This window comes from Equus caballus, chromosome 27 (genome assembly GCF_041296265.1).
Source record: "Equus caballus isolate H_3958 breed thoroughbred chromosome 27, TB-T2T, whole genome shotgun sequence".
NCBI lineage: Eukaryota > Metazoa > Chordata > Mammalia > Perissodactyla > Equidae > Equus > Equus caballus.
The window spans coordinates 43441894-43468948 of NC_091710.1; the positions used below are offsets into that span (position 1 = coordinate 43441894).

The following is a 27055-nucleotide window of genomic DNA, read 5'->3' on the forward strand; positions in this document are numbered from 1 at the left end:
GAGCCCTGTGCATCGAGAACCAGAAGTGACTCAGTTTCCCTGTGCTGCCTTTGCCTTGTCTCATACCCAGCTTTCTTGAGGTTGCTGGGATTCTTATAAGAGAATAAGAACCATTGCCAGGGGCTGGCCCCACGGCCGAGTGGTTAAGTTCACATGCTCCACTTCAGCGGCCCAGAGTTTCGCTGGGTCGGAGCTTGGGTGAGGACCCAGCACCACTCATAAGGCCGTGTTGAGGTGGTGTCCCACACAGCAGAACCAGAAGGACCTACAATTAGAATATACAACTATGGGGCCGGCCCGGTGGCACAGTGGTTAAGTTTGCATGTTCCGCTTCGGCAGCCCAGGGTTCTCTGGTTTGGATCCCGGATGTTGACATGGCACTGCTTGTCAAGCCATGCTGTGGTAGGCATCCCGCATATAAAGTAGAGGAAGATGGACACGGATGTTAGCTCAGGGCCGGTCTTCCTCAGCAAAAAGAGGAGGATTGGCAGCAGATGTTAGCTCAGGGCTAATCTTCCTCAAAAAAAAAAAAAAGAATATACAATTATGTACTGGGGGCCTTTGGGGAGGAAGAGGAGGAAAAGGAGAAGAAGAAAAAGATTGGTTAGGTCAAGCAGAACATTTTCTCATTGGTGGGGGCTGTTAGGTTCAGTGGTTGTGTCTACGGTGTTGGAGTCAGCTGGACCTGGGTTGAGTCCTGGAACCATCTCTCACTAGCTGTGTGATGCAGGCAGGTGTATTGAACTCTCTGCTCAATATATTCCTACCTTAGAGGGTTGCTGTGAGGATTAAATAAGATAATGTATGAAAAGCCCCCAACCTAGTGCCTGACTCAGAAAAACTATCATTTATTGAGCTCTTACTATTATTATACATTCAGCTGACAGTTATAGAGCTCCTACTGTATGCCAAATCCTAGGCTGAGCGGAGACACAATGGAGAATGGGTCACCAGCCCTTGGGTGAAAGGACCTCACAATTTAGAGAGAGAGAAGGACACAGAAGTGGGCAATTACAGCACAGTGTGAAAAATCATAACCTGGAGATGAACTTAGAGAGCTATGGGAGCACCTGGGGGCCACCCCACTGGGTTGGTTCCTGGACGAGGCAACACCTCCCCTGAGACTTGAAGGATGGGCAGGAGCTGATCAACTCTGGTCATGCAAGCCACACCCTCTGGACCACTGTGAGGCCATTTTTCCTCTCCCGTGGATCATAAGACCTAAGGCATAGAGGCTCTGAGGACGCATATTCTTTCCTTCCTCATGTTCCAAATGTGGGGAGGCCACATCAGGCAAGACCATGCCGCCTCACTGGTGTGTGTATGTGTTTGTGTGTGGGTTTAAAATGCAGATTTTCAAGAGAAATAAGCCAATCCACCAAGAGTATTATTAACCCTTATAAAGTCCAATCAAGGGCATTAGCTTTCATTTCTTTTCTATTGCTCCAAATTCTGTCAGTTACCATTACTGCTACCATATCATCATCATCATCATGATCTTATTCTGTTCAGATGCTTTGGGGGAAGGCTGTGGGCAAAGCCAGAGTTGGGGAGGGGAGTCTCGGTGGAAAGCACTGGGTCAAAGAGGGAGGGTACGTTACATAGTATCTTTCTCTCCTGCCTGACTCCCGAAGCCTCCTCTTCCTCCTCTTCCAATTTATGTCATAGTTCCCATCATTCTCAGCCCACCTTCGAGGGTTAAATAGCTTAGATTTTTACCATGAGTAATCTAGGCAAGAAGGGGAGTTTTGCCGGCATTCTCAGCCCACCTTCGAGGGTTAAATAGCTTAGATTTTTACCATGAGTAATCTAGGCAAGAAGGGGAGTTTTGCCGGAACGGGGGTCTTCCTGGGCCCACTGCTAGAATTCACTCTGTATCCACATTGGACCTGGCCCTTCAGGTGTCCCCATAGAATAAGGGTCCTGGGGGTGTCTGCTCTTGTCAGGCCCTGAGCACTAACCTCTTTGTCTCCCATCAGGTTGCCATGGTAAAGCTTGTTCTTATTCTTGCCAGTCCATTAAACCCACAGTCCAATGTTTTATCTGTAGATTTCCCAAAGCTCAGCAATAATCCAACATTCGTTATTTAAAGGATTGCTTCTAGTTTTTCTGGTCTTCCGATGACAGCAGGTGGTGAGGGTAGAGCTATCAGAAGTGTTCTCTGCCTGTTACCACATCTTCCAGCTCTGGGGACATGATGAGCAGTGCCACATCAGCCAAGAGGGGAGGTGATCCATAAACCTGCTCTCTAACTTTTGTCACCAAGGTGCTCAGGACTGGCCCATCTTGGTGCAGTATTTCTGTTTCTCCCTTAGAGATCCCACTGTGTTCATTTTAAGGTATCAGCTTCCCACGGCCCACAAGGCAGGGTTTGGGTGGTGTCAACGCCTTCACAGAGGACTGTGGGTGAGAAGGGACAAAGTTGGCGGGGCCTCCCTCAGCAGCGCCTCTCTCACCCTGCTCCCTCCAGGAGTGGCCGGGCTGACCTGGCAGCCATATACCACGAGCGCATCGACGTGGAAGGCCATCATTACGGCCCCTCATCACCTCAGAGAAAAGACGCCCTCAAGGCTGTAGACACCGTCCTGAAGTACATCACCAAGTGGATCCAGGTGACCGAAAACAAGGACCACTGGGCTAACCTTCCCTCTTGTCACTCTCTTTCTGTCTCCTTGACTGTCACACTCCTCAACGTCTTCCTTCTTACTGTTGACAGCTGACTAGGCCAGCACAAGGCTTTGGGTGGTCTCTTTTCTTCACACAACACCTCTTCAGGTATCAAGGGACCCCTCGTGTTATAGCCCGGCCAGTGGATGGAAATGACCCAGGTCTGCATTGTTACCTGGCTTAGCTGGTGAGATAGCCCAGCTCTTTACCCAACCAGGTAAGTCTGGTGACCACCTTGGCGTGGGCATAGGAACCAGACCTGACTTCTGTCCTTGATTCTGCCACACGCTTGCTGAATGATTTTAAGCAAGGTATTACTTTTTTAAAACTTCCCTGGGCTTTACTTTTCACATCTGTAAAATGGACGAGTGACAATGCTCATACTGCCACACAAGTTTGTAGAAAGAGCCAAAGAAGATGGAAACAGAGAAGATACCTTACAGGGCTAAAGCTCCATATGTATTATTTTTAGCCCTAATAGAGTGGGGCCTGGGCGCTCACATACCCCTCCCCACAGTGCTTCTGAGGCGATTTTGAATTGTGTCCCCTCAGGGCAGAAGAGTAGACGATTAAATTCAGAATTGAGAAAGTATCCTTTCGCCTATCACTTGCAGTTTAAAACACTTCTTTACAGACTCCAGAGTGTGAGGGCATCTGTCTCTGTCATGACCACCTTTGTCGCCCACAGGAGCGGGAGCTGCAGGACGACCTCAATGTCATCATCTTCTCGGACCACGGGATGACGGACATTTTCTGGATGGACAAAGTGATTGAGCTGAATAAGTACATCAGCCTGAGTGACCTGCAGCAAGTGAAGGACCGAGGGCCTGTTGTGAGCCTCTGGCCGGCCCCTGGGAAACACTCTGAGGCAAGACGGCCATGATGCGGGGAGAAGGGCCGTAGGAGGGGTGAGGGGAAGGGAGCGGACATGCCCTCATTTGCTGTCGCTTGGCACTTGATCTTGTCTGTAGCTTTCATGCTGAAATACAGAGCCGTGTCAGGAGCTGGGGCTCTGGGCGCAGGTGACCCCTTTGCCACTTACTCGCTGAGTGAGCTCTGCCAAGCTGTTCATCCTCCTATGTCTCTGTCTTTTCTTCTCTGAAATGGGCATAAAGGTCCCTATCGCACTGAATGGTCGTGGGAATGAAATGAGATGAAGGATGTGCAGTCCTCCTCATGTTAAGAGCTTAGCCCTTAGCCAGCCGATTTTATTATTTGGCTAACATGCAGCCCTTCTTAGGCAAATCTGGGGAATATTGGATGCCTGCGTAGAATCTTCTTTCTCTGGAAGAAAGCTGCCAGTCTGATCTATTTTCGTCAGGGATCTGGACATGAGAAGGTGTTGAATGGAGGGAAGCTGAGGCCGCATGCCCTTGGTCAGTTCCTTATCTCAGGAGCCACACTGCTTGGGTTCAGATCCCCGCTCTGTCATGAACTGGTAACCGGGCAGCTCCCAAACCCAGCCCCTCGGCTGCTTCTCTGTCCTTGCGTGTGATGATGTCTTCGTAGCCACCCGCTGAACAGCTATAAAGCACATAGAAGCATGCTGGGCCCACTGCAAGGATGATGTATGTGTCACTTATTATGATTATCGCCATCGAAGGGGGACGCGCCCAAGAGGGTATGATGGAGTTCCCCACAATGTGCAGATGTGGGACAAAGCTCTGCTCCCCACGGTCACTGCCCTCCGCGAACTCAGCACCTGAGATGACCAGGCCTCTACTTGCCCTTGTCCTCGATCAACAAGGCAATTCAATCTGGCACTTCTTGGTAAATCACACCGAGAAAACGAGGAGGAGCAAGTGGCACCTTTTTCTGAATGTTTTGCCCCCATGTTGCCTAACCGCCTCCCAGTGCAGGCTCTGGAGCTTCTGCCCACTCCCAGAGAAAACTGGTCTGGACCAGGAAGTGAGTCTCTTCCTCAGGGGAGGCCCAGACTGCTGCCAGTGGAGGTGCCAACCACAGGGTGCCAGGAACTGGCCTTGGGTGATCCTGGTGCCTCCACCCATCGTCACGGCAGTGATGAAGTTGGCAGTGGATGGTTGTTGGGATTAATGGAGCGCTAGGGTAGGCCAGGTCTCTCTTTGGCCCAGAGAGAGACCCTCCTCCCAACCCTCCCCATTCCCGTATAGGAGTCTGAGATCTGTCTCCTTGGGGTTGAGGAACACGGTTGTCAACAATGCCACTCTTCCCCAGCCTTGTCCCAGTCCCCATTCCACATGGTCAAGAAGTGGACGTATTGAATATGTTTACGCAGGGTCCCCATGAACTCCCTAAACAGGAAACTGGGAAGAATATTTTACACATTGGCAGGTCCCACAGTAAACGGCTTCTTGCAGAGAAGTTCTGTTTTCCTGGCAAGGAACATCATCTGTATCTCCAATTTGTCACTTAAGAACGTGCGTCTCCAGAATGCTTGAGCATCAACAGCTTGTGAGCTGGGAAGAGCTGCTTCCAACACGGTGTTTAAATCAGGCAGTTGGTAGATTATTCAAAAGCAGGGGCTCTGTTTGGGTGACAGTTTGTCACGTGATGGACACAACAGTTTGTGAGACCTGTTATGTGTCATCAGATTTTTCATTTATCCAAAATCTTTCTGCAAATGCACCCTACTTTCCTTAAGAACTATGGGTTTTCTTAAGTAGGAAATCGTAACTCACGGGGCCGTAGAAACGCTCTACTACACAGCCTGAAGACTGGTTATTTTCCAGACTTGAATTAATAATTCAATTTTATATTCAGTTCTACCCAGGATTATACTCCTGATTTGCCTAAGGGCCAACAAGTCAACATCAGCCAACTGATTTAAATTTTAGCCGTAAACATTTAAGCTGCTACTAAATATTGGCAATACGGACAGAGTTTACATCTTCATCATGAAATTAGATGTGTAATTAATGGCAATTACTAGTACTTTTAAGATTCAAGTGTAGGCAGGGCCTGCTCCAGGTCAAGTCAAAGAACAAATCCTCCTTGATCTTGGTAGTATTTAACATCAGGCAGACTGATTTCTCATTTGCCTTTTGATTTTACTGCAGCATTTTTGACGTAAGTAAGTTTTTGTAATTTGTCCATTAATTATTGCGTAGTTACCAAAAATTTATTATAAAATGTGTGTAAAATATAGAGGATAATGTTACAACAAGCACCTTCTAGTCACTAAACATTTAAGAAAGAGGACATTACCATTACCAGTGATGTCTCCTGTGTCCTCTTCTCAGACCCCATCACCTTTTCTGCCCCCACAGAGGAAACCACTGTCCTAAATTATGAGTTATCATTTCCATAATTCTCTTTAGCTTTACCATATATATTCTTTAGTTTTATAGTTATTTGAATTTGATATAATAGGATTAATCCTGTCTGTATTCTTCTGCAACTTGCTTTTTTTTCTTTTCTCAAACTGGGATCCACAAGATTCTTCTGGGTGTTCTATGTAGCTGTAATCCATTCATCTTCATTGCTATATAGTATTCCACTGCAGAAACACACCACCATTCATTTATCCCTTCCACTGTTGCTGGCCATTTGAGATCTTCCCATTTGCAGTATATATCCCTCTACATGTCTACAGGTGCACATGTGTGAGGGCTGTCACTGTATCCACAGGGATTAACTTGTTAGGCCATGGGGTATGTGGATCTCTAACCTTGCTAGATAAAGCTATCTTGTTTTCTGAGACAGACTAAAGTTTCCCATTTTTATGTAGTCAAATCTATCAGGTGTTTTGGTAATTCCTTTCTTTGGTCTTATAAAGTCCTGTTTCTCCCCCAAGTCCAATACTATTCACATATATTTAAGAAAGAAAATGCAAACCTGGTCATTCTTGGTTGTCTTTGCAGATATACAACAAATTGAGGACAGTGGAACACATGACTGTCTACGAGAAAGAAGCCATACCAAGCAGGTTCTATTACAAGAAAGGGAAGTTTGTCTCTCCTTTGACCTTAGTGGCCGATGAAGGATGGTTCATAACTGAGGTAATTATAAAACATATGACAACTTATTCATTTATTCAAATTCTATCAAATAGCCAAAGATAAATAATCATTCAGCTTTTATACCTAAAAGATTTCGTTTTCACTTAAGTGTCATTCATTGCATTATTCCCTTCTCTAGAGAATCAAAAGCCTCGGTCAGGTGACTTTGAAGACACAGACTGTAGGAGCCAGAGTCACGGTTTAGGTTGTGTGGCTCCAGACTCGCTGTATTTTAACAAACGGGCCTTAACTCAATTACCCAGGCATACAATGTAACTTATTCAGTCTAAAGTGGAACAATTACTGTGAACCAAAGCAACTGCGTTAGGCCAATGAAAAGCAACACAGGCTCAGCTTTGCCTCCACCTTAAAGAGAAATGTTTGGCAAATAAAACTCCAGAGATCCAGGTCCCCAGCTTGCCAACTTGATTTTACAGAGATTATCTTGCATTTTGGGTCCAAACCCTAATTGCTTCATGTCTGAATGACTTCAGCAGCCTCCTCCCAGCCTGCCTGGATCCAAGCTCACCCGGCTTTTGGATCGGTTTCTGATGTTGGGCCAGCGTGGGAAGGCCCCGCCCTTCAGGGAAACCGCAGGTCACATCCTGTTTAGAATCAGTTCCTGAAGAGGGCATGGCTTATTGTAGACAGGAGTTTGAAGATGGTTGCAAATAGATCAGACTACAGGGGGAAAGGGAGTGGCAGATGTTGACTCATGAGAGTCGTTGGTCAAGGCCAACAAAGAATGAGACCTGAGACTAGTATTTAATCTGCCAGAGAGAGGGAAGGGGTGATCAGCAGAAATATCCATCAGCCAAATGAGTGGAATTCTAAGGACCTTGGTGTAGAAAAATGGGGGTTCCCTGACCTGAAGTCCCATCACTCAGGAGGACTGAGTTGTAGCTGTGCGCTCGCAGACAAAGATAGGCACCTGGTCACCGAGGAAACAAAGCAGACAGGTCAGAAGTGTCAGCTGCATAGCCCCGAAGCCAAGCTGGGCCCTTCTCCTCTGCAGACTTTGGTTTCTTATGCTGTGTGATTTACAAGTCTCCAAAGGGGCCCCCTGCGCCCTAACGCTCTCTCCTCTAAGAACCAATATGCTGCTCTTCACTTGATCACACTGCAGTTCACCTGAGGGAGATGGGTCTGGCCTCCCAGCATTTCCACTGAGTGTGGTTTTCCCAGGGTTTTGCATTGAACACACTTGCAGTCAAGCGGTCATCTGGATGGGTGCCCATCCAACTGTATTCCATAAACCCAACTTTCCAAGTCCTACAAAAGGGCTTACATTTTGAAATGTTTTCAATTTAGAAAATGCTAGTGGAATGGCTTTGAGTTTTTAAAAGCAAAAAGACGATGAGGGCTAATCCACAGTTAGCTGTCACTCATTTCTTAGCATGACTACATGCATCGTATTTAGCTGAAATCACCGCACGGGGAGGCTGGTCATGGTAGGGAGGGAGAGTATAAGAATGCAGAGGTGATTTGGGGCAATTTATGGGAAAACAGGCTTAAGGAGGGAGAGTGGCAAAGCCAGAGGGCACCCTGAAGACCCTGGACAACTAATTGGTGCCATCTCAGTTCCAACACAAGAGGCTCTGGACCCCTCCGGGAGGGTGGGACAGGCACTGGTGAAGCTGCTCTAGCCGTATGTGCTGTCGGAGAAAGTTCTTTCTGGAAGGTGCACACAGTATCTCAGCAGGAGCACATCCTGCAAGAAGATGCAGGTTTTTCTAGTGAGTGACTAAAACACAGTGATGGGGGACCTGGGGTATCAGTTAGGATGCTCTTGGTTACAAGTCACAGACCACTTGAATAAACGTGCCTTAAATAATAAAGATTTATTATCTCACATAACTAGAAGTCTGGAGACAGGCAGTTCCATATTTGGCTCATCCAGCAACTCGATGATATCAAGGCCCTGAGTCAGCTCTTCTGCAGTTCTTTTGGCTTTCCCTTTGGAGTCACGAGATGGCTGCTGCAGCTCCAGGCATTACATCCCCTTCAGATCATCCTGAAGCAGGAAAGAAGGGGTGTGGCTTCTTGTATATTTCCTACTTTTATTAGGGAGCAAAATATATATCCTAGAATCAGAGGCAGATACAGGTTTGGTGGGACTCTGAGAGTTATAAAATTTGGGGGAGGAGGTCTCTCTCTAAGAAAATAATGCACAATTATGAATATAAAATTAGGTACAGGGACTTGGAACAAAACTACGTAAGTGAGAAACCCAGAGGCTTCTTTAACTGCACTGTAAATCTGCTTCTGCCCAGAACCCACCAGCAAACTTCCCCTTAGGTCTCATCAATCAGCTCATTAGTGTGGCTAGAAAATCCCCGCCTTGGGTCCCCTTAGGTCCAAAGCTCTGGAACTGTGCTGAAATGCAGTCCAGGGGGCCACAATCACAAGGCGAAAGTGAGACAGAGGCTTGGAATTAGGCAGACAAGTTTCCTGAACCTGCATCAGCAAAAAGAGGAGTGAGAGGAGAGCAAGGATGAAGAGCACCATCTCCACCCTCCTGACAGTGATGGCCCACTCCGAAAGCCCAGTGACGACTCCGAGGATGCCTCCTCCTGCCCCTGGCTGCTTCCATCACACCCTCTCGCTACCTCCCAACATTCTCCCCACTCTGCTCAGGGTCCAAGTACCTGCCCCCCTGCAGGAAACTGGCAAATTGCAGTGTCTTCTGAGAGTGAAGCCATATGATAATTGCACATTATATATTATATTACGGTTATGTGCTGCATAATGACCTTTCTGTCAACGATGGTGGTCCCACAAGATTAGTACCATAGAGCCAAAGTGTGTAGGAGGCTATGCAATCTAGGTTTGCATAAGTACACTCTGTGATGTTCACACAACGATGAAATCACTTAATCACACATTTCTTAGAATACGTTGCCATCGTTAAGCAACACATGATTTTATATTGTATTATATAATATTACTTTTGTCTGGATCACACAAATACATACATTTGTTTGTGTATATCAGAACTAACAGTCAAGCAGTTAGCAAGGGCTACCCAATATTTCACTGTGTGGCTTAAGAAGTGGGGAGAAGCCACAAGCACTGAAAAGAAAAATGCCTAACTATTGGCAATAAGTTGAGCAGCATTAAAATATATATAATTATTTCAAAAAAGAGATTTAACGCAATTATTAAAATACTTAAAGCAGAAAGTCTTTTCTGGAAAAGAAAGAAATGAGAAGGAAGATAAATAGGATGTAAAAAAGATGTGAAAGAGTAGTGTTGACTCACTGAACACGGAGAACATCACTGTTATCTCACACAGCTTTAATTAGTAATAATGGGTACTATAAAACGGATCTTTGTTTATCACGCCTGGCTCATTAGAAACTTTAGGACTTCTCCCTCAGAGTTTCAATGACATGAACATAAAGTTGTTTTACCTTTTGCAGAAATAAATCTGTCAAGAAAAATCCCTTCTTAAAATTCTGGTCAATTACGACAATAATAATAGCGATCTTGAATTAAGCACCTCGTGGTTACTATTCTAATCTTTGAATGACCCTACATTGTGGATATTGTTAGCCCTGAAAATAACATACCACAACATAAAATGCAACACAAATGTGGTTCTGAGCCTCCTGGCAGCCAACTCAAAGAGGAAAAGTACAATCAATTAATGTAACTTACGTGTCAGTAATGTACAAACACAAATCTTTCTCAACAAAATCATGGTTGTCCCTGAGTCTTGAGAGAATTTTAGATATCTTTTAGTCACTCCTTTTCGTACCTTAGTTTCCTAGACTGAATATGTTAATCATTTTACTCCTATCCTTGAATGTATGGATTTTTATTTTTAAGACTCACATGTAAAAATTATAATTTCCAATTCTACTTTCATATAACATTGGAGTTTTATCTCTTTGTCTTCTGAAAAATCCTAAAAATACGCGTCCATTCTTTCCTCGTTGTCTTGGACTTTTTTCTCTTCCATCTTTCTGTTGTTTATTATACTTACTAGACTACAGAGAATTGGAAACTCTGTTCCATATCCTTGCTCCTGCTCTGTGCCAGGGCTATTAATCTCCCGCATTCCTATTTGTGAAATCTTTCCCCACGCGGTGAAAGGCCTTTGTGTCTGCTCTGTAACCTGCACACCAATGCACAGCGCATGTGACGGTGTTCTGGGCCGGCCTGCATTTCGCATCTGCAGCAGGCCGGAATCCTCAGCCCTGAGAGCAGTCTCTCTGGGTCTGGATTTGGAGAGCAGAGGAATCAGGTTTTTTTCCTGGTTTAGACATGACTAGGAAAACAGCTGAGTCAGGACAAAGTGATGCTGGTTGGGGCTAATAAAATAGAATCCCATCTCCCCTTCCTTTCTCCCTACAGCTGTCATCCCCAAAATGTATAAGATTTGGTTTTCTTGGCAAAAATGCCCATTCCCACATAAACACCAACTTATTGCCACCAATGTAAATTTTGCAGACTCTAAGACAGCTGCTCTAACGGGAAGACCTAACTGAGTTCATTTTTGTGTGTGGTCACTTAAAGAGCTGTCACTGAAAAAAGATAAAGACAGGCAAACAGATTTCATTTGTCACCTGGGATTGCACAGTTAGGTAGTGTGACTGCTGACGTTGCCATATAAAAGCCAACTCCCCACCCAGTGGCTGCCCGGAGTATGCTTCCGCTCCTATGCTCTTTAATATACAGACTGGATTTCCAAATGCTGCCAGTCCTTTCTCTGGCCTCCCCTCCTGCAAGGGCAGAAATCTGAAGGTGTTCATATTCCCAGAGGACTAAACAAGAAGAGGCAAAAAACTGGCCACCTGCTTAGGTTAAGCCCCAGCCTGTCACACCTGCCAAGCTCCTTTCCTCAAGGATAGAAATAGGGCTTCCTAACTGATGCCCTGCCTCCTCTGTCTCCCTAAGATCTGGCCACTGTCCTCTGGAGACCTTCTCTTTCCTTGTCCTTGCCAGAGGATAAGGTTCATACTCTTCACTGGAACATTCGAGCCATGCACAAGGTGGCCCACTCTCCCAGCCCAGGGAGTTTCACTCACCTGTGCTCTACACCCATCCCTCCCCCAGGGTATGCCTGGAAAGGGGCTGGGGTAGACTGGGTTGTTACAACATCTAGAGTGGTCCAGGGCCCCCGGGAGGCAGGTCCGGTGGTGCTAAGTTGGCATATGAGAGATGCCAATGGCATATGGGATAGTCAGCAAGAACACAGCAAAACGCAAAGTGGGGAAATACTGGGCACGGTTTCCACCAAACTCAGGTACCCTCTTCCATCCTCCACTGAGAAATCCGCACACCGAAAAAATCACTCACCTACAAATTCAACAAACATTTGATGAATGCCTCTTCCATGTAACGATCAAAGTCCTAATTCCAATTAGAGCAAGGAGCCGCTGGGAGCTCCTGCCCTCACGGAGCCTAGAGCCCAGGGAAGGAGCCGAATATTAAATAAACACGCATGCCATACAAACAAACAAATGTGCAATTACAAATCACACTAGGTGATATCGTGGAAAAAGAGTACTATGAACGATACTGTCTAGGAGGCGATGGAACCCAGTTTAGAAGAGGGCGCAGAAGTTCTCTCTGAGGAAGCGACCTCGAGGCTGAGACCCGAAGGATGAGCAGTCATCGTTCCGGCAGAGAGCGGGCTTTGCTTTCCAGCCCGAAGTTGTGGGATGCTTGAAGAATCTGAGGCAGCAAAGAGCTTGGAGAATTGGAGGGACTGAAAGAATGGGCCGCGTGGCCGAGTGTAGGGCGTGAGGAGAGGAAACGTCTCGTGGATGAGGCTGCCCACGTAAGCAGGGGACGGATCAGGCCAGACCGTGGGAAAGACTTGGTATTTTATCTTAAGTGCAATGGAAAACCACAGGGAATTTGAATGAGGGAGCATCATCATCCATAATCCTCAGGATAGTTTAATTCATGACTCATAAGAAAAACAGAGTTGAGGAACTGAGACTGTGAGCAGTTCCCCCCAAATTCTGCTATTTCTTATTGACGCACTAACTATCGAGACTACCAATAACATTATTTCATAAACCCTTACTTAGTAATAATGAGTACTGTGAAAGTCAGCTTCATTTATCATGGATGATTAGAAACTTTAGAAGGAGCCTTCCCCCACCACCATCCCCAAAATGTTTCATTGACGTGTGCATCAAGTTATTTTACATTTTGCAGATAATAAATATATCAAGAAAAATTTCTTTTTAAAATTTGGGTCAACAACAACCACAGCAATAATAGCTATCTTGAATTAGATGTCTCCTCGTTACCGTCTCTGCACCGTGGACACTGTTGTCTCAGTTTTACTGAGTTAACCAAGACTCCGAGTTGTAAGGGTCTTGCCTAAGGTTACAAAGCTAGGAGTGACAAAGCCAGGATTGGAAGCCCAATACAGCCATTAAACACTCATTCCATCGTTTTCCAAAGATCCTCAAAATCTTCCATCAAAATGTTCAACGTATTTCTAATTTCATGTTCTGGAATTACGGACTCACCCTTCTGGTTCTCAGCCGAATCTAGAGATAGGTCAGCTCCTTCAGGAAAGTTCTAACGTCGTCGTTTATTTTTTTCTTGCTCACGTCACAATGCAAAAACCTCTACACTTGTTCTGCTGCCTTCTTCTCTTCCTAACCTCCAGCCCTCTCCTTCCCTACCACCAACATGGGCAATTTGCACATACTTGAACCAAAATTTTTATGTTTGGGAAAATGAGTTTTCCAGTGCAAGACTGAAGGGTTGGGAATTAATGGTTAGGGTCCCAAGGTGCTCCATGCTCTCCCGCCCCCACACCTGTACTCAGTGGGTTCCAGTAACATCAATCAGTCCAATAAATAGTCAGTCGAATCCCCAGAATGGCCTCTCCTTCCTGACTCCCATCTGTCCTTTAAGCCCAACTCAAAACCATCTCTTCCAGGAGACACCCAACTCTTCCCTAACTTCCTCCATCTTGGAATTCTCTAGAACCCTGAATCACTCTCCTGGGTGCCATATTTGTTTGTTTGCTTTTGTCCCCTTCCTCCCTGGATGGAAGCTCCTTGAGGGCAGGTCTGTGGCATCTTGATCTTCGTTTTCCTCCATGGAATCTAGTACATGGCAGAGGCCCAGTGCATGCTTGGGGAATGTGAATTAATTAATATCCAGACAGTCGGTTCGTGGTTATGTATTGACAGTTTGTTCACTTTGTAGGTCTGTAAACCGGTAACCAAGTAAACAGAGAGGAAGCTAAGTCAGGCCTTTAACTTTGGCTAATTATTAGTAGCACTAGAAGAGAGTTCAACAGAGAAGAGGTGTTGAAACCACTGATGGCAATTCTCCTAGCTTGAGTGAGTCCACAGATGGAGGCCACAGGCTGGACACATCAGCTCTTCCCAGTCCCCACTCAGCTTTAAGGGCTAGTTCCTGTGTCCTCTCGTGAACAGTGCCCACCGCATGCCACCATGCTCAAGAAGATGGCCAGATGTGGCCAGACCTGGTGAAAGATTTGAAACAGGGTGCTTCATTGTTCATCTTCTGATCCACTGGACTCTTGTCTGAGTGGAGAGAAACACCGCAAATTCAGGCCCAAGCTTCTAGGGGAGGCCGATATTTGCCTCCAGAAGAAAGAGTTATTTTGAAAACTGGCAAAGGGTATAAAACGCCAGGTTCAATTCTGAGGCCTGTGGTCAAGTGGCAGCTAGGCCTGGACCCAAAATATTTGGGGAAATCAAGAGCACCTGCAAAACGTGGCTTCTAAGTTTTAGTGGCAGCTGGAGTGGGATTGTCCAGGCCCCACTAACTCAGCTTCAGGAAGCCGGGTGTCGAGTGCCAGAAGCTGCTGGCTTTCTGGTGGCCATTAGGGTCATCCGTGTGAGCTGTCTGAGAGCACATGGGTACCCTCCTCACCCTTGGCAAGCTTCAATAAACACGAGCCTGGAAAAAAGGAAAAAGAAACCCCATCCACTCAGCGCTCTCCAACACTTCACTCTACTCCAAGGAATTCTGCTTCTCTTGATCCCTGCTGACTTCGCTGTCGCCATTTTCCCATTCACACATGAAGCTGTGTGTAGCAACCGGCTTTCCAGGGTAGGAACAGGGTCTGAGGACTGAGCAATTCAACTCTGCTTTAGAAAGAGGCAGCCTTCTAAAATGGAGAAAGGGCAACTGGCAGGGGGACGTCTCCTTGCAGTTGTGTGTGGCCCACCCACGTCTTAAGGTTCACAACCACACTGCCACGGGCTCCGAGGAGTCTTGCCAATGGGAAGCCACTCGGGGGGGGACAGGTTAGAATAGCAATGCCACAAAATCTGAGAAACAGTGGTTTGTAATAGAAACCGTCCCTCGACCTTAACTCCAGCAGAAAAACCACCAGAGCCAGCCAAACAGTCCTCACTTCCACAAGAGTTTTAATCGAAGTCACTCCTGACTTGGACATTTTTGGGTGCCTTTTTCAACCTGAAATGATGTCAGAAGTTTATTGTATCTTCGGTGGTGTGGGAGCTTCCTCTTATAACCGTGTCCTAGGAGAATAAAGTAGATTTAATCTTTATTAGGCCCCTCACACAGCTTCGATAGGTGTTCACATTTTACTTATTTTCATCTGGCCAGATTTCAGTTGTGTTCCTGGCGCCCTAGCGGGCTTGTAAGATGCCTCCTCAAGGAAGGATGGGAAAACTTAGGTCCCTGACCTCACTGCCCTGGATGAATTATACGCTTAGTGGTTGCAAGGAGGGGTGATGGTCATAATGTTGAACAAGGAGAATGCCAAGGGCACTGGCCGGTGAGACTGGATGCCGGCTGGAAACAGCCAGGAGGGCCACGCCGGGTCCTCTCTGGAAAGCAGCCTTGTGTGAGCCGTTCTGTGACTGATTCTGCGCCCCGGAGGCCCTGTGTTCTCTCTGGGAGGCAGGTCCCGTGCTGCTGTGATGAGGCCACACAAAGGGGCCTAAGACACGGACTCTGACCTCAGGCTGGCCATCCAAGATAAACACGAAGTGTCCTCAGAAAGGATGAACAGTCATTTAGCACAGCACAGGATAGACGCCCGGTCCAGGGCTGACTATGCATCCTGATTATTTGAGGGGAGACTATTAAACAGATGGATGCCCCACCTCACCCTGACCTACTGAATGCAAATCCCCCAAACTGGGGCCGAGGATAAGCTCAGGGCCCTCTTTGCACAGCCAGGCTTGGGATCCAGCAGTGTAGACAGTGAGTGCTCAAGTTGCAAGGTGGGGGTGCCCACCGAGGCCTCCAGGGGGGAAGACTGGAGAGGAAGTCACCCAGACAGGGCAGGAGGAACCAGACAAAGCCCAGCAGCTCCTCTGCTCAGGGAAGGAATCCACAAAGGACGGACTTTCACGCCCTCGGCCACCCCACGAGGAGTCATTCCGGGGTGCAGGGCAAGAGCTGGAGTCCAGATGTTGTCCCAGCACCCGGTGGCCCTCCTGCCTCCTCAGGAGGACCCTTCTCTGTGGCTTAGCAACCATTTCCTGATCTACGCTGAGGGGAAATCGGAAGGAACCGGTGAGAAATATATGTGCTAATGTATTCCAAAATTGCAACAACAAAAAACAAGTAAATGCCCCAAGAGGTTGCCAAAGCAAGTACCTTGGCCATGTGCACGCAGAAAATAATGAACACAGACTGTTCAGGCCCTTCCTGCTTCTTCCTCTCCTTCCATTCCTCCTTCCACCTTTACCCTCAACCCCAGTCCTACCCCCATTTCACCTAAAAAAATTTTTTTTTGGAGATTAGCACCTAAGCTAACATGTGTTGCCAATCTTTTTCTTTTTCTTCTCCCCAAAGCGCTCCTGTACATAGTCATATATTCTACTTGCAGATCCTTCTAGTTGTGCTATGTGGGATGATGCCTCAATATGGCTTGATGAGTGGTGCTAGGTCTGTGCTCAGGATCCGAACCAGCAAAACCTTGGGCCACCAAAGCAGTGTGCGCACTTAACCACTCGGCCATAGGCCTGCCCCCGCCCCATTTATGACTGTACCCCCTAGTCCTGAAGGCTCACCACCAGGAAGGAATCCTTAAATGGAGAATTCAAAATAAGGCATCCAGGGGCAGGCCTGGCAGTGCAGTGGTTAAGTTTGCACACTCTACTTCGGTGGCCTGGGGTTCGCCGGTTTGGATCCTGGGTGCAGACATTGCACCGCTTGTCAAGCCATGCTGTGGCAGGTGTCCCGCATATAAAGTAGAGGAAGATAGGCACGGATGTTAGCTCAGGGCCAGTCTTCCTCAGCAAAAAGAGGAGGATTGGCAGCAGATATTAGCTCAGAGCTAATCCTCCTCAAAAAAAAAAACCCAAAAAGATGCACCCAGGCAAGTCTTAAACTTCCTTAACTGTTTTTCTGATTTGGGGATAAACGGTGAAATGTGACTTCTTTTTTTAACAGAAAGGATGACTGAGAAAAACACCTAGTCTAGAAACTGTAACTTTCATGTCATAAATATTCCCCTGGCTGTCCATATTCAAGCAAGCCTACGGTAGGCATTTTCATGGTGAGCTTGTAGTGGGGAGCAGGCATCAAAATATAGTGCAGGCGCCGAAATAGAACACAAGTCTATAAACACAATAACTCAGCCATTGCTCACAGTGTTTCCTTGCATGAAGCTTTTGCTGGTTCCTTCCCGTTAGAAACGATTAACGAGTGTAGTGGCTCATCAGGAGGGTCCTGGCACTTCTATCCACCCACGATACATGGAGGGCTCCCGGAAGGCTCTGGAATGTGCTGAACAAATTATACTCGGTAAGGATTTTATTTAAACTTCCAAGAGAGTACTCAACTGGAGAGACCCACTTGTCCCAGTTTGCATAGGGCTGTTTGGTTTCAAAACCAGAAGTCTTGTATCCCTGGGACTTCCTCCATCCCGGGCAAACTGGGACAGCTGGTCACCTTGTTTGATTGGCACTCCCTCAGGTAGGCGCTGAGAGTAGAGAATTCTCAATTCCTCTCACCTCCTCACTCCTTCCGATGGCCTCACTCTGAGGGCAGCTTTATTCTGATGCTCTTCCCATGTGAAGTTACACAAGCCCCCCCTTGCCTCTCGGGGCCTTCTCTGTGTCACACCTTCCCCTCCATCAGAGCTCCCAAGGGTCCTGTTGCTGGGGGACCTCGGTACCTGCCCACCTTCTTTGTTAGAGACTCCTGTGCGACCCCCTCATAGTGGTTCCCCACTGCAACACACATCCATCCACATCCACACACACACACACTCACACACACACACACACACACAGCCCCGTCCACTGACAGTGATTCTCACCATATGGCTCCTCCTGCTTCCTCTCAGGTCAAAGGCCACCCCAGTGCTCCCCCCCACCTCACCTCAGGCTCAGGGCAACCGCTCCTGGTCCTGCTTGCTCAGGGATCAATACACAGAAGCTGTAACTCCTCTTCTTTCCTCACTAAAGATGACCTCTGTTAAGAACAGACTGTGCTCCCCAGCTGTACCCCCACCCAAAAGCCTAGCAGAATGCCTGGCCGGTTCAGAGCTCAGTGCATGTTTGTTGAATTGAATAAATAGCCTTTTACATTATTGCCTTCTCCCTGTGCTGGCAGGGAGGGCCCCACCCTCGCCTGGGGCTCCTCTCACCAAGGACACCCTACTCCTTCACTGCCTTCTCCGAGTGGGTCCCCTCCCTCACCTGTTTATTAGTGGGGAACCAGCCCGTTCCAGCAGGGCCCTCATCCGGCCCTTCTGCTACATGCTGCTGAAGGACCAGGTGTTTTCTGCAACCCCTGGGAATTGGCTGCCTGCCCTACAATGTGCTGGCTTTCTTAGTGACCCAAACTTAGCGCTGCCCTTCCTCCTTTACTCATACACACACACACACACACACACACACACATGCACACGCACACACACACACACACGCACGCACACACACTCCTCTACCCTCTCTCTCACCTTTGGCAAAATCAAAATCTGGAGGATCTGGGCACCTCCCCAGGATGTCACTAGGTGGCACTATGTGGCAGTCCCTGGGCCTGGTAGAGTCAGGATGGGGTCATGCTCCTTAAGGAGTAGCTTGACGATCAGCAGCCAGGGGATTCCTGCTCCGGAGGCTGAGAGGTCTGTGGCCCCCGCCTCCTCAGCATGGCCTCCTGTGTATGCGCTCGGGAATATAACTTGGGTACAGAACGCAGACACAGGAAGGCAAAGGAGGAACTGTCCACGCGCCCTTCTGAAGTTACGGCGGTGGATGTAACGCGATCCACTCAATCCCTTAGACCAAACGGTTAGCTCCCCAGAACCAGCCAGTTTGTTATTACTTCTTAAAATCGGTACAAACAGTTGTTTCTCTGGAGCAACTTGTCACTTTAATGAAACGAGTGGATTTCCCAACGATCAGACAGATCTCTGATTGCCTTCCGGGCTGAGATGTTCCCAGATGCGTGTGTGTTTGTGGAATTCAGAGTAGAATTTTTAATTAGGTAATCAGTCTTCGTCTCCCCTTCACCTGTCCCTTTGTCACGGGGTACATGTGTGTTCCGTGGGGTTCGGAATTAGCGAAGTCGTTAGTAACAAAATGTTCTACCTGGTGCTTCAGGAATCACGGCCGTGTTGACCATGAGAGGGGAAGCAACACGCTCAATTAGCCGACGAAGCTAAGCTGGGATGTGTTGTGATCGTCACCACAGACAGACAAAGAACAAAAACCAGCACAACAAGCTCGAAATGCAATCTGTTCATGCAAACATTCCCGTAGAAAAATACAAGCTAAAGCGGGAGAAGGAGGAACAAGGGATGAAGGAAACGCAGGCACCCTGCGATGTGGGGAGCATAAGGCCGGGGAGCAATTTATGGGGCGAGGCTGGATGGGTGTGCAATGCGATACGACAGCTACATAAGCAACGACGAGTTCACCCCTCACCCCTCGAAGGCTCACACCACCGCTGCATGTGCTCAGAGAGCCTCGCCCCATGGCCAGGCATCTGGTGACCATCCCACAGCCCTTCCTTGAACAGGTATCGTGTGGCGGGCACTTAGCACACAGTCCTGTTGTTCCTCCAAAAACTCTGCAAGACAGGGATTATCATCATCCAGCCTGGAAATCGAAGCTCAGAGAAGTTATATAACTCGCCTAGGATCACAGAGTCAGAGAGTGGTGACCTGGAATTTAACTCCAGGCCAATGCAATCCCGAAATCTCTTCTCTGTAGTCTGTAACTGACCACAGTCAATGAGCGGAGAGCCAAGGGACAGGCGGACACCTCACTGTCCAGTTCCTGCAGGAGCACTGCAGTGACCTCTTGTTGTGGGGTAGTGGAAGATGAACAAGGGCCAGGAGACACATGACCTGGGTTCCAATCCCAGCCCTGCCTCTCTACAGCTGTGTGACTTTAAGAGTGTCACTTAACCTCTCTGTGCCCTAGTTCCTTCAGCTACAAAGTGGGGAGAATAATATCGTCCACACTGGGATGTGGCAAGCATTAAGTGGATGTCAGGGTAGGCTCTTGGTGAACCATGTGGCACATGAAATACATGATACTCTTACAGGTCTTGTGAGCCAACCTGTAAATTGCTGGTATTTTAGTTGTTTTGATTTCACTCATTTATCATGACCTCCTGCATTTGAAATATCTGTAATATTAAACCCCACTCAGCAAGAAGATGATTGGACTATTAGGAATGAGTGGTTGATCTACAATGAAGGGGCAACTGGCTACAGCCTCTTCAGGATTCACAAAACCTTCTTTAAGCCTTTTGTCTCACAAGCAAGCTTCTGCAGTCTAAGAAAACTCAGTTCTGAAGGAAAGAAGGGTGACAGGACTGATGGTTCTGGAAGCCATTCTGAATGAGGAATGGTTGAAGGAAATGAAGATATTCAAGGCCTAGATAAGAGGAACATGAGTGCCATCTTCAAATGTTTGGCTACATGGAGAGGAGGGGACTAATTTATTGAGTCACTCTAGGGTGGAGCTAGAAGAGAGGAAGGATGGGGCTGTACGGGTGGTGGAAAGGGCACTGGCATGGTAGTGAGTGGACCACCTGTAGGCTTCAATGGCTTTGCTAGAAGATGGAAGTCATTAGATTAGATGCTGTGTTTTCCAACAAGAATTCTCCGACAGCAACTGGGTGCCCTATAATTCACTTCACTTCTGACACTAACTATCAGGAGTTAGGGAGCTCTCACACGTTAAGGAGCTCAATCCCACAAGACTGCCCCCTCCTCAGACACCAGCCACAAGTCCTGGGTCCCCAGGCCACCCACACTCGTGTCCATTTTGGCTACAAATTTGAGTGTTCTCACAACCCCCCTTCAGTTCCAATAATTCACTGGAATGAATCACAGAACTCAGAAAGGAGCTATTACGATTACAGTTTTATTATAAAGGATACAACTCAGGAACAGCCAACTGGAAGAGATGCATGCACAGGAAAAGGTATAGAGAGTGAGGGGTATCAGGGCAGAGCATCCGTGCTCTCTTTGGGCACACCACTCTCCCAGCACACCAGCATGTCCATTCATCCAGAACTCCCTGAACACTGTTGTCCCAGGGTTTTCATCTGGGGTTGCGTTCTGTAGGCATGGGTGATTAAATCATTGGCCACCTGATTGAACTCAGTCTTAGGGATCAGAGAACGGGGCTGAAAGCTAACCTTCTCATCATATGGTTGGTTCCTCTGGTGATCAGCCCCCATCCTGAAGCTATCTAAGCCCCCCACCCCTATGAGTTGTCTCATTAGCATAAACTCAGGTACGAATCACAAAAACCACTCCTATCACTCAGGAAATTCTAAGGGTCTCAGGAGCTCTGGGCCAGGAACCCAAGACAAAGGCCAAATATATTTTTATTATACCGCAGATACACCTCGACATCCATCTGTCTCTAACATGCTATATTTAGTGCCTCTAAAACTGATTACATTCAGCCCAGTGTAAGAAAATACCTTCATAACTAGAGCTCTTTGGCAACTTTATGGGCTGCCTCCAAAGGTCTGAGCTACCTGGAGTAGGAAGTGATCCAGCTGAGGTTGGACAACCCCAGTCAAGAGTGCTGAGAAGGAAATCCCCAAGTTGGGTGGCAGTTTGGATCAGATGCTCACTCATCACGATTGTAAGGACACAATGGAATGTAATTGCCTTGCTTGCTTTCAGAATCGAGAGATGCTTCCATTTTGGATGAACAGCACTGGCAAGAGGGAAGGCTGGCAGCATGGATGGCACGGATATGACAACGAACTCATGGACATGAGGGGTGTCTTCCTGGCCTTTGGACCTGGTAGGCAAGAAATGACCAAATTCTCTTAGTCATTCGTTCCCAAGGAAGTATCTCCAGTAGGGGCTAACAGCGCTGGCAGATGTTAGAGTGATTTCTTTATGGACCCTCTTTATGAGCAAAGCTGAGCGAACCCAGCTGGTCTCCATGACACATCTTCTGCTGGCTTGCTTTCAAATGCTTCTTGGATTTGGCAAATGTGGCCAAATACTTTTGCTTATAAATTTTAAATCTTGAGTGCAGTGAAGAAAATGCATTCCACATGTTTGTGATTCATTTTTTTACTTAATTCATCAAAATGCTATTTCACAGCTATCTGAGGTCCAGGAAAGCTTATCAGACACCAGGTTGCTGACAGCTGTGAGTCTCAAAGTTGACGTGATGGCTTCACGGGGTCTGACTCTTCCACAGTGGAGCCCCTGTGGGGGTCGTTCGGGTTAGTGCCCAACCAGAAGCTAGGATGTGCTCAAGGGCAGGCTAGGAAATGACCTTGAGACTGACTTTGAGAATGAGCCAGAACGACTAGGGAAGTCTTGGCTGAAAGCAAATTTACTGTGACCTCCTCGACTAGCTAAATTCCTGGGGCTGGAAGCAAGAATGGAGGGAGAAGGTCTATTGGTCATTTTCTGTAATTTGTAGAGCACCGTAAATTCACATTTTGGAAAACTTCATCAAACCCTCTGAAGATCATACTACTACCTAAACATCCCATTCTTTCAAAAAAAAAAAAAAAAATAGGGTGAAAGCATTCAACAGCCAGCAACTGTCAGTGGACTGGCTCATGAACTACACTTCTTTCTTACTACTGTCCACTCTCCTTATTAAATATACTAAGTTTACCCTGATAGCCATATTCCGAATGCTGTTTTCTGGATGCTGATCAAAATGTTTCAGCCCATAAAGTCCACACTTTCTGTTCAAATGATAGGTTAGAGATCACACCTAGAAGCCCTGCTGTTCTCCTCGATGTGACAAGACAAAGATATATGTCAACTCACCTCATTCCATCTGCTCTCAGTCACTCTACTTACCACAAAATAGCTGCTGAGAACTACGAGGTGTCAGTTTCTGCACCTTCCGTGGGTGCCTCCAGGAGCCTGAGCTTAGGGAACGCATGGGTCCAAATCCTTGTCCGCATGGGATCTGAGTTTCCAAGTCCTGAAGTACGCATCAGAACCGGTAGCAGCAGACACTTACAGAGCAATAACTGAGTGCACAGCATTGGCCTAAGACAGGTCAGAGGATGCCAGAACATGTTGCCACCAACCACTAATAGTTATCAGGTGCTCCCTGTTAGCCAAGCCCTGGGTTAGATCTGCAGGGCTCAAAAAGGAAATGAGCTAGGGATGGAGCCCTGAGGTCTTTGCTGGGGTCAACTGCTAGATTAGGCTGGAGACTCTCCAGGGCCGTGGCCTTTATAGGCCTTAGAGAACCTTAGACGGCAGGGCTTTCATTCAAAAGCATCGCCTCCTCCTTCCCCAGAAGAGAGCAATAAGACCGTGAATGCAAAACAGTTGTCAGCTGAAGGAGTAAAGTTCATGGGCAAGAGTCTCAGGCATATTTTCAAGCAGAAGCAAATCTATCCTCAAACCAACATTTTTAAACAAAGTACGCAAAGCTGCATTAGCTTAGAGTGAAATTCTGTGAGGAGATTTTGTCCATTAACAAAGGCATCCATTGCATGCTCCTTTAAAACTAAAAGCCTGAGTCTTTTATAGACAGAAAGACGACCCCTGATGAAAATGGCCTGGGCTAATTGCAAAAATGTTTCCAGGCAGATACAGCCTCAGGAGTCTCCCAAAAGCCATCACGTTTCTGGCTCCAACTCTCATGAAAGATTGAACAGCTTTACACGCTGACTGTTTACTCAGAAGAAAATTTAAGAGCGAGGCCTTTAATAGCTATCTAGCTGCACTTTGAGATAAAGGTGCATCCTGCCTGATTAATTGTATGTACTGCTCGCTTCGGGAGGAAGCTGGCCATCGTTGCGGCCGTTCAGATACAGCTTGAGAAGTCAGTAGGTCTGGTCCAGCTAAGAGAAAGGGAAATAATTCTGGAAGATAACCTCTCTTTGGTTAATCCCAGTTTCTAATTTGAACAACCTAATCATGCCCTGGAGAACTCCACATTCAAGATAAGACAGCAGGAATGCAATTCAGTGAGCTGCCTGTGAGCTAGCAAGCCTCACTCGGAAAGCAGCCCAAGGTGGCCAGGCTCCGCGGGGGCCTGCAGACCCTTCTCTCTTTAGGAGAAATGGTTTTAATATCCAGAAGATGTAAACCCAAGGGAATAACTTGGATTCCCAATCCAGGTTCAAAATGCCATCAGAAGCTGGCAGAGCTTGGCTGGGTCCTCCCAAATTGGATCAGGTATTGTTTTGCTATTCAGGAATTTTCTAGGAGCTCTCATTCCAGCCTGGGTCATCTCTGCTTTGGGCCCAGAGTCCCAGCCCTGCAGAATAGGAAGCCATCAACCAGATGGAATGTGAAAGAAAACCCGATTCTCCTTCCTGTTTACGTGCACAGGATTGGATTTTGTACTTTGAACGTAAAAAGATCATCTTCTCTAACATTTTTATCAGTAGAGCTTCATTTCGATTTTTCCTGCCAAGTGTTAAAGAATAGATATTTGAAAGGCTGGGGAAAGATATCTTGGATTTACTATTGTCTGCCAGCCCACTCATCCTCCCTCCCTTCCACACACGTGACAACGACATGGCCACCATGTGATGGGCCAGGATGATTCTCACATCCAGGTCCATGGCACATCACAAGGAGGGAGAGACGTTGCCTCCATACCACTGGGGCAACCTTTCCATTGACTTCTCAGGCTGCAGCTGACTCTCCAGGGCAGTATAACCAGCATCCTCATCTAGTTGTAAAATTTGCCTTGATATAAAGAAAGGCTAGCATTCTGGGGCAGACCCTGCCTTCTCTCCAGGGAGGTCCTGGATTTTTTTAAGCTAGTTTTTACCTTAAGGTGATGCTGACCCTTATCCTCCCTGCCCCAAAAGTAGAGTAAACCCTACATCTAATTTATAGGGTGAATATTTGTAATCCATAGTTTTCCCTTGCTGGGCATTTATCCTACGTATTTTTAACGATAACAGCTACCATTTATTGAGTGTGCCTGGAACTCTGACTTAGGTACCGTCTCCATGCCCGTTTCCTGAGGTTACCCAGCTAGTCAGTGGCTGCAGCCCATGAGCCTCTTAGACTGAATTCAACTTTAATTCTCCAACGGGAGCAAAACCCATCCCTTGGGGAGTTGCCCCAGATCTAGCACACTCCCCAAGTGGAGGAGTTTTCTGTATATAACTTCATCTCGTATTTGTAATTTTAGGGTTAATACAAGAGCAGAATTTGGCGTTGGCACTTCTGGACTATGTTGCTGGTGGTGTTTGTTTGCTTTTTAGATAAAGTATGTGTGATCATTTTAACAAAGCAATTATAAAGATTATTTTCTGAGAGAGAAAACTTGGCTTTACAGCCCCCAAACCACCCATTTCCTTTGAGAGTCTTAGATGGACTAACAGCACGTGCTCAGGCCTTTATTGATGGATAATGGCTCCTTCCTCAATTACACCTGAAGGCAGCTTTGAATATCGTGTTGGAAGCTCTGCTTTGGGGCCTGAAAGTAAAGCTGGTTATGTATGTTACTAAACTCTTACATTAACTCTTGAAATGGACAAGCGCTTTGCATTCAGCATCTTCTTTGTCTCCATAGAGGAGAAGGCGCATCTGGATTGAAATCCCTCCCTCAGCGCCCTTACTTCCTGGGCTGTGAGTGGCCAGCCCACCCTTTACATCCTGTGTGACCGCTGGAGTCTGGTGCAGCCTCGAGGAGAAGAACAATACTCTTCTCCATTAGACATCTCAGAGCCTTCACTCGGCTCTCTAACTCCAATACCAGTTCACGTATTTTCCGCACAGCTAAGTTATTTTATCTGCCAGTGAAAGGCTCCCAAGGAATGTTCAATCGATCTTCCAAATGTATTTGGGAAACCATTGCTCTTAACTGCCAAATTAGCCAGCAGCAAAGAAACCATGCAGTTTCACATTCCATCAAGTCCTGGGCCTTCAATGTAGCAGGAAAATGGAGAAACAGTCTTGAGTTGTGAGGTACCCTGGCTAACCAGTCCCTGTTAGAGAGGTGTTCTGGAAGATAAGCATACTGTTTAACAGGGTTTGGGGGAGCCCAGCAAGACAGTCAAACTGACCACACTTGCTCTCTGCAGTGCCCTGCAGAAATGAGCAGCTTCAGGTGGCCCTTCTGCCCCTCCAGGAAAGCTCTGGTGTCACAAACGGGGCACAGTTATGCACAAAGAGAGTCTGTTTGCTTTCAAAGAAATTTATCTCCATAAGCCACAGAAAGCTACTTCCCCTTCAAAACCTGTAGCCCTCCAGATACTCTTCCACGTTCACAACCAATTGGCCACACCCCGCTGACAGAGCTGATTTTCCAATCGCAAGGCTGCCTAGAGCCTGAGAATAATTCGTCCGTATGGGAACTCAGCCGTCTCTCCCAGGGGAGTGACTGTGACAGCTTGTTGGCTTGTCTTTGTCTTTCAGATTTCAAATCCAACTTCAGAGCTGCTCCGATCAGATCCGTGGATGTCTACAATGTCATGTGCCACGTGACAGGCATCGCCCCCCTGCCCAACAACGGGTCCTGGTCCAGGGTGGTGTGTATGCTGAAGGACCAGGCCAGCTCGGCTCCGTCTGTCCTGCCAGGCAGCTGTGCAGTGGCCTTGATCCTCCTGTTCCTGTTTGCATAGCTGCTCCTGTTGTTGTCCCAGAACACTCAGCCATGTGTGCCTCCATGGTGGGCTGGTTTCCATTTTCTGTTTGAATAATAGCTTCATTAACACAATCAAGACCATACAAATTGTAAATATATTATCCTTGGATGATTCTATACATAAAAGTCTTATTTCTTAAAAAAAAAAAAAATCAAAACTCAAAATGTGTTTTTTCTGGAGGTAAGGAAAATCCTAGCTTCTCATTTGTTTGACTGTATGTCATTTTCCTCTTTCTTTTCACGTCGTTACTCAGATGAACCGTCTGAGTAGGGGCCTGCCCCTGCAGCAAACAGACTTTGAGTGGCTGTTGCACAGCAGCCCTGGGGCCCTCTCTGTCCTGTCTTGCACAAAGCAGGCCCTTGTCTGTGCTGTGTCTAAACCTGGGAGCCATC

At 47.1% G+C, this 27055-nt stretch overlaps 1 protein-coding gene and 1 long non-coding RNA gene across 2 annotated transcripts in view; one reads left to right on the top strand and one right to left on the bottom strand.

Annotated features, from left to right (window-relative positions):
* ENPP6 (ectonucleotide pyrophosphatase/phosphodiesterase 6) overlaps window positions 1-26788 on the top strand; it is a 103782-nt gene extending 76994 nt beyond the window's left edge. Inside the window, exons 4-8 of the mRNA XM_005606401.4 lie at window positions 2471-2612; window positions 3356-3535; window positions 6510-6647; window positions 21742-21865; window positions 26434-26788. Coding sequence (XP_005606458.1) covers window positions 2471-2612; window positions 3356-3535; window positions 6510-6647; window positions 21742-21865; window positions 26434-26639 — 790 coding nt within the window. The 3' untranslated portion in view covers window positions 26640-26788. The remainder of the gene's footprint in view (window positions 1-2470; window positions 2613-3355; window positions 3536-6509; window positions 6648-21741; window positions 21866-26433) is intronic.
* LOC138921063 (uncharacterized) lies at window positions 8470-23107 on the bottom strand. Its single transcript, XR_011433326.1, has 2 exons — window positions 22894-23107; window positions 8470-8661 (listed from the first exon to the last, which is right to left on the bottom strand). It is a non-coding gene; the product is annotated as an uncharacterized lncRNA (long non-coding RNA).
* Window positions 26789-27055: the final 267 nt, after the last annotated feature.